At 44.3% G+C, this 12,514-nt stretch overlaps 8 protein-coding genes across 8 annotated transcripts; 5 read left to right on the plus strand and 3 right to left on the minus strand.

Moving 5' to 3' along the window:
• Positions 1-164: 164 nt before the first annotated feature.
• B9G98_01045 (RNA polymerase I-specific transcription initiation factor rrn11) lies at positions 165-1,175 on the plus strand (the record flags this gene model as incomplete). Its single annotated transcript, XM_024807603.1, has 1 exon — positions 165-1,175. One exon carries the CDS (start codon positions 165-167, stop codon positions 1,173-1,175), a length of 1,011 nt encoding a protein of 336 aa, XP_024663371.1.
• A 501-nt stretch (positions 1,176-1,676) lies between these two features.
• On the plus strand, positions 1,677-3,020 carry B9G98_01046 (Allantoinase; the record flags this gene model as incomplete). The annotated part of the gene is made up of 1 exon (XM_024807604.1): positions 1,677-3,020. One exon carries the CDS (start codon positions 1,677-1,679, stop codon positions 3,018-3,020), a length of 1,344 nt encoding a protein of 447 aa, XP_024663372.1.
• Positions 3,021-3,057: 37 nt separating this feature from the next.
• Positions 3,058-4,008, minus strand: B9G98_01047 (Actin-related protein 2/3 complex subunit 2; the record flags this gene model as incomplete). The annotated part of the gene is made up of 1 exon (XM_024807605.1): positions 3,058-4,008. One exon carries the CDS (start codon positions 4,006-4,008, stop codon positions 3,058-3,060), a length of 951 nt encoding a protein of 316 aa, XP_024663373.1.
• A 1,174-nt stretch (positions 4,009-5,182) lies between these two features.
• B9G98_01048 (Long-chain-alcohol oxidase FAO2) lies at positions 5,183-7,249 on the plus strand (the record flags this gene model as incomplete). Its single annotated transcript, XM_024807606.1, has 1 exon — positions 5,183-7,249. The coding sequence occupies one exon, from the start codon at positions 5,183-5,185 to the stop codon at positions 7,247-7,249; it is 2,067 nt and encodes a 688-aa protein (XP_024663374.1).
• An 835-nt stretch (positions 7,250-8,084) lies between these two features.
• B9G98_01049 (Actin patches distal protein 1) lies at positions 8,085-8,924 on the plus strand (the record flags this gene model as incomplete). The annotated part of the gene is made up of 1 exon (XM_024807607.1): positions 8,085-8,924. The coding sequence occupies one exon, from the start codon at positions 8,085-8,087 to the stop codon at positions 8,922-8,924; it is 840 nt and encodes a 279-aa protein (XP_024663375.1).
• Positions 8,925-9,024: 100 nt separating this feature from the next.
• B9G98_01050 (DNA repair helicase RAD25) lies at positions 9,025-11,451 on the plus strand (the record flags this gene model as incomplete). Its single annotated transcript, XM_024807608.1, has 1 exon — positions 9,025-11,451. One exon carries the CDS (start codon positions 9,025-9,027, stop codon positions 11,449-11,451), a length of 2,427 nt encoding a protein of 808 aa, XP_024663376.1.
• A 27-nt stretch (positions 11,452-11,478) lies between these two features.
• Positions 11,479-11,961, minus strand: B9G98_01051 (hypothetical protein; the record flags this gene model as incomplete). Its single annotated transcript, XM_024807609.1, has 1 exon — positions 11,479-11,961. The coding sequence occupies one exon, from the start codon at positions 11,959-11,961 to the stop codon at positions 11,479-11,481; it is 483 nt and encodes a 160-aa protein (XP_024663377.1).
• Positions 11,962-12,048: 87 nt separating this feature from the next.
• Positions 12,049-12,456, minus strand: B9G98_01052 (hypothetical protein; the record flags this gene model as incomplete). The annotated part of the gene is made up of 1 exon (XM_024807610.1): positions 12,049-12,456. One exon carries the CDS (start codon positions 12,454-12,456, stop codon positions 12,049-12,051), a length of 408 nt encoding a protein of 135 aa, XP_024663378.1.
• Between the last annotated feature and the right edge of the window lie 58 nt (positions 12,457-12,514).

Raw genomic sequence — 12,514 nt, forward strand, 5'->3', positions numbered from 1 at the left:
GGCCATCGGCTAATGGACGGTTGGGTTAAACCATGTTGGGGACATACAAATATGTTTTTAGTCGTATAATTCAATTTGAGGTATCAGCAACGTTGTAAAGTTTAGTGCCCGATCTAGTTTCGTTTTTCCATAAAACAAGTTGTGTAATCGTATGGTCTGTGACTATGTTCGAGCACCCATGTTTTCCCACCAGAGAATTTGTTCGTACAGGGACAAAAGCACGATTCAGAAGTAAATTCCGAGAAGACGAAATAAAGGATTTCGGCCAAAGTAAGAAGGAGAACCTGGAGCGGTATGTCAAATCAACCAACGTCAAAGGCTCGAGAGAGCAGGTTCATTACCTTGGGCTCACTAGTAATGACGTTTATGACGAAGAAGGTAATGTCCTTCAGACGTCGCAGAAATTCAATGCTACGCCGGATACTGGATTTTCGAGGCGAATCGGCTACAGCCCTCTGAGGTTGTACGAGCTAGCTAAAATGGGTCTACATAACCTTCCCCGATCCAGCCAGCAGCCTTCTGTCGTGAAGAAACCAATGAAGATTAGAAATAAAGCCAGGTTAAGTGCCAAAGCCAGTATTTTGGTTGCTAGGTCTAATTATAAGGCTCATTATTGGTTAACCTTGAATTCAGAGGATGACGATTGGATACATAGAGGCTTCCGCGTCAAGCACCTTCAGACCTTGGTTACAATTCTACATATTTCTATCTTAAGGTCAGATCTGGAAACAGCCTGGAGAGTGTTTCCCTTATTAATTCGATTCGCAGACGTGGATGTTCGACAGTACTGGACAATCGGGATAGAACTTTTGAACTACAGATACGGAAATCTTGAATCTGGGCTTAAATTTTTGGACTGGCTATTCATCAATTATCCTAGTGGTCGAAGCTATCGAAAATCGTTATGGAAAATCTGGCCTCGGTCTCAAGAGCTTCTACCTTACTTACTGCTAATGAGGCTAGTAAGTTATTCACCTCGCGATGTATGCGAGCAATTAGAAGACCTTGTACTGTCAAAGCCCTATACTGCAGATCCCAATGTTTGGATACTACACGGAATTTCGTTGTTACAACTAGGCCAGCGATCCAAAGCCAGAGCCAAGTTCCAGAAATCTATCGAGCTAGGAGCCTGGCTTCCTCAACCTTTATTGAGAGCGTCTGGGTGGCACCAATAGAATAAAAAGTGAGAAACCTTCTCTCACTTAGCGAGAGAATAGGTATGACCATGATTAGGCATTTGTTATTTATAAAGCTCGATATTTAAACCATGCAAAAGAAGTTTGCCTCGAACTTTTGCAGGCAGTCAAATATTGCAGGCCCAAACGATTCAACTAGAGCTCCATTAAAACTAATTCTTGTCTATGTCAATATTAATGCATAACCTACTTTACGGTCAAGCAGTAACTCCTTTCCAAGATTTGAATCAGAATAGTGCACACTTCTACGTAACAAGGTAAGAGCGAAGCGTTTTCTTCATCGTGCCGCGCCCGGTCAAAGGACTTCAGCATACGCTGAGGGCTACTATGTAGAAAATTTTTCATCATATGATAAACTTGGAAGGATAACTAAGATCATGCTTCGCTCGCAAGACGTACCTATGAGGTAAGGGTTAATTCCCCGCCATATCTAACGCGGTGTTCTCCGAGTCAACTTGTATTGTTCCTAACAAGATCACAATGAATGGCAGTTCCAAAATATCGTCTAAGAGAGTTCTTATCGATGACAAGCTCGTACCAGCTACTATTACCTTTGAGAATGGTGTGATAACTGAGATTGTCAGTGGACTTCAGGATGGTGCCAACAGTTATGGTAATCTGGTGATTTTACCCGGGATTGTAGATGCACACGTTCATCTTAATGAGCCGGGTCGTACCGACTGGGAAGGATTTGAATCTGGTACAAAAGCTGCAGCTGCTGGAGGTGTGACAACCGTTGTGGATATGCCGTTAAATGCAATCCCTCCAACTACAACCGTTGAGAACTTCGACACTAAAGTCTCTGCGGCAACTGGTCAATGCTGGGTCGATGTCGCATTCTGGGGCGGTGTTATTCCCGGGAATGAAAACGAACTTCTTCCTTTGATCAAAAAGGGCGTTCGTGGGTTCAAGTGTTTCATGATGGACTCAGGTGTTGAGGAGTTCCCCCAAGTGTCTTTAAGCGACATTGATACTGCCTTAGCCAAGTTAACTGGTCAGCCAACTATAATGATGTTCCATGCTGAGCTAGACACTTGTGCTGCCCAGTCCAATGGCGGTGATCCCTCTGCCTATCAAACTTTCTTAGAGTCACGTCCGGATCGTTTTGAAGTTGACGCTATCAAAGCAATTATTTCCGCAATGAGCCGGGCACCTGACGTACCTCTGCATATTGTTCATCTCGCATCTGCGGAAGCTACTGGCCTTGTGGAGAGCGCACAGAAGAATGGAGGCAAGTTGTCTGCCGAAACGTGCTTCCACTATCTCACCCTTGCTTCTGAGGGTGTAGAAGATAAGTGTACGCTTTTCAAATGTTGCCCCCCAATCCGGTCTTCTAAAAACCGTGATGGCCTTTGGAACGCTTTGAAAGAAGGAGTCATTGATTCTGTCGTGAGCGACCATTCACCATGCACACCAAATCTCAAGAAGCTAGAAGAGGGTGATTTCATGTCTGCTTGGGGTGGAATCTCGAGTATTGGACTTGGTTTGAGTATTCTTTGGTCACAGGCTTCGGAGCGTAGTATTACTTTGGCTGATATCTCTCGTTGGACTTCCCTCAACACAGCTAAACAGTGCGGGCTCGAGTCTCGTAAGGGTAGCATCGAAGTTGGTAAAGATGCAGATTTCTGCGTTTTCGACCCAGAGGCCTCCTGGGAATTCGACCAGTCGAAAATGTTTTTCAAAAACAAATATTCACCTTATAATGGCATGAAAGTTCGCGGGAAAGTTATCGAGACCATTCTTCGTGGAAATTGTATCTATCGCTTCGGGGAGCAATTTTCGAAGGCTCAAGGCCAATTGATTCTTGAACCACGCACAACATAGGTTTAAGACTACTCTTCTATAATCTTTATAGTAAATTCTAGCGTGCAGCAAAACGACGCCCGCTTGCTGTCTTCCGTTCGCGCTCAATATTTTCAGGCTTAGCCCTGTTCAATACCTTGAGGAACTCATCAGTGCGGAATCGCATACGCGAGTGCACATATGCTTTCGAGCACTTGATGTGGTAATGGAAATAATCTCTGAAGGTTTGGATGTGTGAGATGCATCTTTCCTGACGCTGGGCTGTCAAGTGTGCCGGAAATAGTACGAACGTGACATAGCCGACATTACCCGCATCTTTCTTGATGAGCTCTCTAAGTTCAAGGGGTGGCTGTTTGCTGTAGAGCACTTGTGGGGCATTCTGAATAGCGCGACGGCGTGCATCAACGAACTCCTGAAGGAACACCTTTCCAAACACTTGGTCCGTTTCATCCTTGAACACAGTACCGAATGTTACCGTTACGCGATCAAAGTTTGGTTGAATAAAAATAGATTCCTCATCGCGATAGTGGATTGACATGATTTCCAGGTCCTGTGCTGAAGGCTGGTAATAATCGAGCCCATTCTGGGTTGCCTCTTTGTTCATAGCCTGAAACTTCTTGAAAGCCAACTCAAACGGAGCGGCCATCGTGTTTCGGCGAAGTAGTGACAGGTCAGCTACAAGCTTCATTCGCTCCTCAAGTGAGTTTGGCAGTTTGTCAAGATCAATGAGAAGTGAAAAATCGTATCCTTGTTCAGTTTCTGTAACAAGGTCCTTGTATTCACGTTTTATGATATCTTGGGCGCCATATTTGACAAGGTCCTTCCAACTTTTGATGTACATCGAGACAAGAATTTTAGACTTCGCCTCAGGCGTCGAGATATGGTATGTGACATTGTCAAAGTCACTTACAAGCTGGTTTATAGCTACCGGTTCTTGCTGTTCAATGATTGCCTCCGTGAAGAGACTCTTCAGCAAGACATTGTGATACTCTAATAACTCAGTTGCCATTTGTACAGTCGGTTAATGATTAGTCAACCTATTCTTATTAACTACCGTGCTCGGTCACCAATAAGAGTGATATTGAGACGATTAGTGTGCTGCATGGTGAATGGCCTTTCTAACATTGCTATCTAGAAGTGTCTAATCTTGATTTAAGCAAGTGCTACTTTTTAATTGGCATTGAAATCACTCGAATCTTGTCGAATTGTATATCGAACGGTTATTGATTTATTGATTTCGGAGCTGGAAGAGTTCGACCCCGATGCCGTTCAACACATTAGCTAAGTATTTGTGGTGTGCTTGTTTCGGTAATGTATTGTGTAATGTTCGGGTTGCTTGTGTAATGTATTTATGTGTGGTGAAGCTTTGTGCTTACGAAATTCTAATGTGGTGTCCAATAATATGACTTTATTGTGTTATTAATATATTTACATATTTGAGTGTAAATCATATTAGTAATTAAACTGTTTTTATTATATTGTTTTATTTTGTCATATAAAAATACTACTGACTCCAATAATTTTCCGATTATACCCAATCAATTATCTTAATATGATGAGTAAGGAAACTACAAGAGCAAGGTTTGTTGGTGGAAATTACAAATATTTATAGCAGTTTCACTAAAATATTTTTTGAAACATATCTCAAAATGTTTTTAAAGCTTGTAGGTAAGCGCGGCGACGGTGATAGAATTTGGTCGTCTTGATTGATGTTTGTATAATATTAATCGTTAATTGGTGTGTGTATGTCTGTCTGTGCGTTACCGAAAATATATATACAGTGCTTTTATGTTATGTGCCAAATAAACCCAGTTGCATCAATGATCCAATTCAGGCTGACTGCGAAAGCGGAAGGTTGGGGCACAATTCGGCTTCACGAGTGATGGATGACCTGATTGGGACGGTGAAATCAAGTCCGATCACATGTTGACGCGTTTTCTCGTCACACCCTCGTTGCATGCAAAGAAAACCTATTGCCTGGTTATACTACGAGTCTAAGTTTTATGACGCGACGGAGTTTGAACCATCTAAGTTATTTTTATGTCGTCTGCATTTTCTTCGCAGAAGTGTCTCCTCTCTAGAACATAAGCAGTGGAGATGCCACCCCCTCCACGAAAGCGGGGAAACCTTACCCTCGTACACATATAAATGCCCTCTTGAATTCTGGCATTCAAAGTAAAAAGATGTCAGTAGACTTTAGTGAAAACCAATGGCGGACCATTGAAGCTCTTTCTGATGCTTACATCCCAGCAATTGAACTGTTGCAGGTTGATAGCCTTCTTCAAGATGTCACACCAGAGCTTCGCTCTGTTGTGGCTCAGAAGACTACAAGAGATAATCGAGGATTCCGTCAAAACGTTTCAACGGCATTGTCTCAGGCCAGCGAGTCTAATACCCGGTTGTTCAAGTTGGTAATTGCGATTCTGAGCCGACGAACGCTCGCAGTTCCTATTACCCACAGCTTTAAACTTCTTTCGGAGATGAGCATTGATGAGAGAACGCATTTTATCATGTCACTCAGAGATGCAAAGATCGCTCCCCTGAGAAGCCTCTACCGTGCTCTGCTGGATCTCTCAATGATCGCTTTTTTCTACAGCGACGAGAAACTTTTAGAAGGTTTGGGATATAAGTTCGATCGTGCAAACGCAGCTCGTTTCGCTGAGCAACCATTCTGGGAAGTTCCTATCGAGGCTGCTCCGAAGGATCAGTCTACATGGCGTATTGAGACCGACGTAGTTGTCATTGGCTCTGGTTCCACAGGAGGGGTCATCGCGAACCGTTTAGCTAAAGAAGGATTCCGAGTTCTGATTTTGGAGAAAGGTGATCAAATCAGGCCTTCAGACTTGGGAAAAAGCGATTTGGTGACAGACTCTCGTATCTACGAGCTATCAAATAAGATGATGTCAACAGATAAGTCTATCAACATTGTTGCTGGTAGTACTGTCGGAGGAGGCGCAGCTATCAACTGGAGCTGCTCATTGAGGCTACCGTTCGCTGTCAGGCGTCAATGGGCAGCTGATGGTGTGCCTTGGGCAACATCCACTCTTTTCGATGATGCCCAAGATTATGTCTGGAAGAAAATGGGTACCACTTACGATTACGGTGAGCACTCATTTACGAACCAGCTCATCTTGGATGGCTCGAAAAAGTTAGGCTACCCTGCAGCACCCACAGGTCAAAACACGGGAGCTCATATTCCTAATACTGTTTTCCAGGGCTATGGTTATCGGTATGGGGAGAAGGGAGGAGTTGTCAACTGGCTCTATGAAGCCGTGCAAAATGGTGCTAAAGTGATTGATCGTTGCCAGGTCGTCCGTATTCGTCATAACAGAGGCAAAGCATCAGGCGTTGAGGCAGTGGTCAATGATGGTACCAAACTTGTCGTGAATGCCAAGCGTGTGGTCTCTTGCTGCGGTTCTTTACAAACACCCATTTTACTGAAACGCTCAGGCTTTAAAAATAAAAAGATTGGGGATGGATTGAAATTACACCCCGTAACATGTGTTTATGGGGATTTTGACGAAGTCGTCAATAAGGAGTCGGATACAATCATGACCAGTGTTTGTGTGGAGGACGACAATCTCGATGGTGAATTCCATGGTCCTAGGATTGAGGCTATTCATCATCTGCTGCCCTTGACGCTCAAATTTTTGCCTTGGTATAACGGGGAGTCTTATCGCAAAATATGTGCACGCTACAAGCATTTATCCGCGCTTCTTATTCTCACTCGCGATAAAGGCGCTGGTAAAGTCATCTACAACAAAAATGACCCCATGACTCCAACCATCGAATATACGCCCTCAAAATTCGATCTTGACGCTTTGAGAAAAGGAGCGTTGACCGGTGCCAACCTGCTTTATATACAGGGTGCACGAAGAATTTATATGCCGCATTACTCGATTCCAATGTTTGAGAGCGATAAGCCTGCAAGTGAGCGACGTTTGGCTGACGCTGATTATCAGGCATGGTATGCCAATGCAGAAACTGTAGACTTTGAGATCTTTAAAGTTGGCACGGGTTCAGCTCACCAGATGGCATCTTGCCGCATGAGTAATAAAGGTCCGCAGTTCGCCCCAGTTGACGAACGTGGCCGATTATATGAGTGCCCTAATGTCCACGTTGTGGACACAAGTGTCTTCCCATCTGCATCTGGTGTCAATCCAATGATTAGTTGTATGTCAGTCGCGCAAGTTCTTGGTGGATTCCTTGTCGAGGAGCTTCGCAAAGAGGAAAACCGTGCACGTCTTTAACCTCTTCCCAATAGTTCGCTTAGGATTGTGAGGTGATGTGACTCTGTTAAATAGTTACCGTAACCTTTACTAAATGTAAGTTGTTTTTCCGCGTGATGATCAATTCAATAATCGACCCATAGTGATAAAAATTGCTAATTTTTCACTTAGACATATACTATCGAGTTAACGAAAACGAAAACGAGCACGAGCAACTGCATCAGCAAGTCAATACAGGTTTGATTCTTTGATCTAAGCTTCGTGAACTTTTTGGGCGATGTTATTACTCATCTTAGCAGCAGTTTGAGCACTGAGCAACTATGGGCTCTGGGAGACTATCGAAAGCACTAAAGGTCTGCTTGATCGAAGCAAATTGAAAATATAGCTAAAACAATAAAACAATCGTCCACTCAGGTTTTTCAAGGTTCAGTGATCTTGGCAAATGCTCAGGGTGCATGAGCGGCAGTACCGCAAACAAGCAAAAAAGAGACATTATTCAAGACGAATTAATTGCAGGTGGTCATATCCGGACTAAATCTTGGTCTTGATGTGACCAGAAAGAAGAATCATCATGATATCGATCCTAATAACTACAATGGATATCAAGCCCTTTTCAAGGGTATCGACAAGGTAAGGCAAAATAGGGCAAAGCTTCCGAGAAAGTATGCACCACCGATAGCTACAGCAGAAGTCAGTTGACGACTGTTTAGCCGTTCTACAATACCACAGACCATCTCGATCATGACGGCAGCTGAGAATTTGTCGTTTCAACGTCCGATGCGAGGCCTATGTAGGGAAAGGGTCCTGTAAAACGGCTAAACGTTTAGAGGTGGCGCCGCTTCTTGCAACCTACAGTATGTCATTTATCAAGAGGGTGGTCAACAAGCTCCAAAATGACGATACATGCGAAATAGGCTCAGAATTTGAAACAGCCAATCTATCCGATGAGGACTGTGGAGGGTGCCCAAGTAAATATCCATCGTCGCTCAAAATAGATGAGGATTCGAAACTGTTAAACTCTGCTCCGAAGCCTGCCCTCCAAATTTTGGTCGCAACAGGCGAAAAAGATTGGTTACGTGATATTAGTGATGAAAAGACAAGTTGGGGGCGCGTGTGTAATGCTCTTTCGAAGAGCTCAGACGCACTCCAGACTGCAGCAGGTGGTCCGGTCCGGGTAAATGGTACTGACCTCGAATTTGATAGTGACGATGGCCATGTGGTGTCGATAATTCTTTTGCCTCAGTTTGTAAGAATCGAGACAACAGCGAAGACAGTTGTTGATGAGGTTCTACAAGTGCTGACGGCTGGAAAACGCAAAGATTTACCCAACAACGCTCTTGTTTTGAAGGACAAGGGGTATGTTATGATTTGTTCTCATGGCAAGAGAGACAAAAGATGTTCAGTTACAGCACCTATTTTGCGGAAAGAGCTAGAGATCGAGCTTCGTCATGAGGGACTCTATCGTGATCCATACGACGACGAGCCAGCTGGAATTCGTGTCGTATATTGTAACCATGTCGGCGGGCATAAGTTTGCCGCAAACTGTTTCGTATATCTCGAAGATGGAACAGTTGTTCTTATGGCACGAGTGAAACCTGAACACGCAAAAAGCATTGTACAAAAAACAATTTTAAGAGGGGTTGTATTCCCAGAAATCACACGTAATTGTGCTAAACTTAAGTCCTGTGAATGGTGACCAACACGTTCATATTCGTTGTAGAATCGTAGAATTAATACCTCTTTTGTGGTCTACATAGGCTACAGACAGGGCTCGATTAAGTCAGCGGCAGCACTGAATGTCAAAACGTCGTAGACAGCCGACATCGTATGCTGGGTTCGATGACGCTTTTGATTCCGATTCAGAAGCTACAGTAGGTTCCAGTGATGAGGAGTTACCTGAACTACCTCGTTTGAAGCTGAACTGTGGCGATCCTGACGATGAGCTAGTTGTAAGAGAAGCCGCTAGCCTTCATACGCAACGGACGTCAGACTCGGTGGCAAATATATTTGGCAAAGGAGACTTTAGCTATTTGGATTTGAAGCCCGATCATGAGCATCGCCCGTTATGGATCAACCCAGAGGATGGGAGAATCATTCTAGAATGCTTCTCCCCTTTGGCCGAACAAGCTCAGGACTTCCTCGTGACTATTGCTGAACCTGTCAGCCGGCCTGCTCACATTCATGAGTACCGCATTACCACTTATTCGCTATATGCTGCTGTTTCAGTCGGATTGGAAACTGAAGATATTATCTCTGTTCTTAATCGATTATCCAAAGTTCCGGTTCCTAAGAGCGTAGTGGCATTTGTGCATACATGCACTGTTTCATATGGTAAAGTGAAGCTTGTTCTCAAACACAATAGGTACTTTGTTGAGAGTGCGCATGCTGAAATACTTCAAATGATGTTGAGGGACCCTGTGCTCTCTAATTTGCGAATTGTGGGTGGCGATCAAACGTTTCGTGATGGACTTCTTGTGCAGCCCCGGCCTATCAATGATCTTGTCATTCCAGGGACACATTCCGCAAGCACAATCAAGCCGATTGATGGATCAGTAACTCAGCATCAGAAAGAAGGGGACGTTGGGGGCATATCGGCCCTGGTCAATGTAGACAAAGACGACGATGACGATGATACGGAAGCTGTGCACTCTTTTGAAATAGCACCCGAAAGCGTAGAGGAGGTCAAGAAGCGCTGCCAAGAAATTGATTATCCCGTTCTGGAAGAGTATGATTTCAGAAATGATACACGAAATCCAAATCTAGACATTGATTTGAAGCCTTCCACTCAAATTAGACCTTATCAGGAAAAAAGCCTAAGCAAAATGTTCGGAAATGGCCGTGCTCGTTCTGGAATCATTGTGCTTCCTTGCGGAGCTGGCAAAACTTTAGTTGGAATCACCGCGGCGTGCACGATCAGGAAAAGCGTTATTGTCTTGTGTACATCTTCCGTTTCAGTTATGCAATGGAGGCAGCAGTTTTTGCAGTGGTGCACTATAAAACCGGAAGATATATCTGTGTTTACGTCGGAGTCTAAGGAAAAGTTTCAAGGCGAGAGTGGTCTAGTCGTATCAACTTACTCAATGGTTGCCAACACACGGAACCGTTCACATGACTCGCAGAAAATGATGGACTTTTTGACCTCGCGAGAGTGGGGATTCATCATTCTCGACGAAGTACACGTTGTACCCGCCGCAATGTTTAGACGTGTGGTCACTACCATAGCTGCCCACACAAAGCTGGGTTTAACTGCGACCCTTGTTAGGGAGGACGACAAGATCGACGATTTGAATTTCCTGATTGGACCCAAGCTATACGAAGCAAACTGGATGGACCTGGCCCAAAAGGGCCACATTGCCAATGTCCAGTGTGCAGAAGTTTGGTGTCCCATGACCTCAGAGTTCTACCAGGAGTACATTGTGGCTGATCCCCGTAAAGGTATGCTGCTTTATATCATGAATCCAACTAAGTTTCAAGCTTGTCAGTTCCTGATCGAGTATCACGAAAGGCGGGGGGACAAAATTATTGTATTCAGTGACAATGTCTATGCACTCAAGGCATATGCCCTCAAGTTGGGTAAACCCTTCATTTTTGGGGCCACTCCACAGCAAGAGCGAATGACGATTTTGAAGAATTTCCAATTCAACGACGCGGTAAACACAATATTCCTATCCAAAGTAGGAGATACCTCAATTGATCTTCCTGAAGCCACCTGTTTGATTCAGATTTCAAGCCACTATGGCTCTCGTAGACAAGAAGCACAGCGGCTGGGTCGTATTTTGCGCGCGAAGCGTCGTAACGATGAAGGTTTCAATGCGTTTTTCTATTCGCTGGTATCAAAAGATACGCTTGAGATGTACTATTCAACCAAACGTCAGGCTTTTCTAGTGGATCAAGGCTATGCGTTCAAAGTAATTACACATTTGCTTGGCATGGAGAAACTGCCTAATTTGGCGTACTCTCTACTATCGGAAAGGAAAGAGCTGCTCCAAATGGTATTGCTCCAAAGTGAAGATGCTGCAGGTCTCGAGATTGGTGACGATGCTGACTCTGCCGTCGGTCGTGGCCAATTGAAATCTTCAAAGGTGAAAGCTCGCAAAACTCAAGGATCCTTGGCGAGCTTAGCTGGTGGTGAGGACATGGCGTACATCGAGTACAACAAGAGCAAAAACAAAGAACTTAAAAAACATCACCCGGTTATCTCGAAGTTATACTATAAAAAGTAGTAATGGTTATTTAATATTGAAGCCTTACTAGCATTCTGTGTCGGCATCTCCAGCTGAAAAGTCTGACCACTCCAAATCTGAAACCATACTGAATTCTGAAGTGAACTCAAGGCCTTCGGTCTCAGAACTGAGTAAAGAAATATTTACTTTGGAATCAGCGCTTGATGGCATCATAACATCCGGTAATTCGCGCTGGCTTGTGCGAACGTTGTCAAACGAGCATCCTGTCGCTAAAACGCTATGGTTACGCTTCCCTGAACTTTTAAAATCTTTCTCCACCTCAGTATCTGATTCTGTGCCTGAAGTGCCAATTGCATCCAGTTCAGTGTCGATTATTTCTGAAGAATGCACCTTTGAGTTGGTGGCGTGGTCCAGCTTGCTCTTGAGAGGCTGCATTTTTTCGCCCCAAAAGGAAGGGTCAGATAGCTCATCCCAATTGTTGTATACGGCATAGCCAATCCCGGCGGCCGCTCCAACTACTAGCAGCCAAGGTAACGGTACTGCGTACATTGAGATTATAATGTGGAGATCTCCCAACTCTCGATTCAGACTCTAATAGTAATATAAATAAATTGAGCTACAAACTATTGCAAACACTCAAGGTGCAGCATCTTGTAAGCCGGTATGATCCCAGAAGTATAAGAATCGAGGCTCTTGCACATTTGGAGAAAACGCGCTAGCCGTATCAGGCTCCGATTCAGTGTCACTTGTGCACAAGGAAGGAAGTGACTCAAGATCGAAGAGACTGCTATCACGCCTAGCATTCAAGCTGTATAAAGCCCCCAAGTTAGTGCCTCCCAAGGAACCAACGGTATTGATTGACATGAGCTCTATCTGTTGTTTTGCGCCATTGTTGCGTCGACACTTCAACTGCTTAGGCAGGCTACTGGGCTCTCGAAAAAATTGAATCACACAGTAGTACACACTGTCATTATTTCCTACAAGGGCAAAAAGTGTACCAAATACAAACCCCAGAGAAGAGGCGACCAGTGTGATGGTCGGCATTTCTCAACTCTCAACTTGGTCGCGGTTGGTAGTTAGCTAAGCCTTTTGGGCTTAGCTG

This window comes from Wickerhamiella sorbophila (assembly GCF_002251995.1).
Source record: "Wickerhamiella sorbophila strain DS02 chromosome Unknown contig1, whole genome shotgun sequence".
NCBI classification, from domain to species: Eukaryota; Fungi; Ascomycota; class Dipodascomycetes; order Dipodascales; family Trichomonascaceae; genus Wickerhamiella; species Wickerhamiella sorbophila.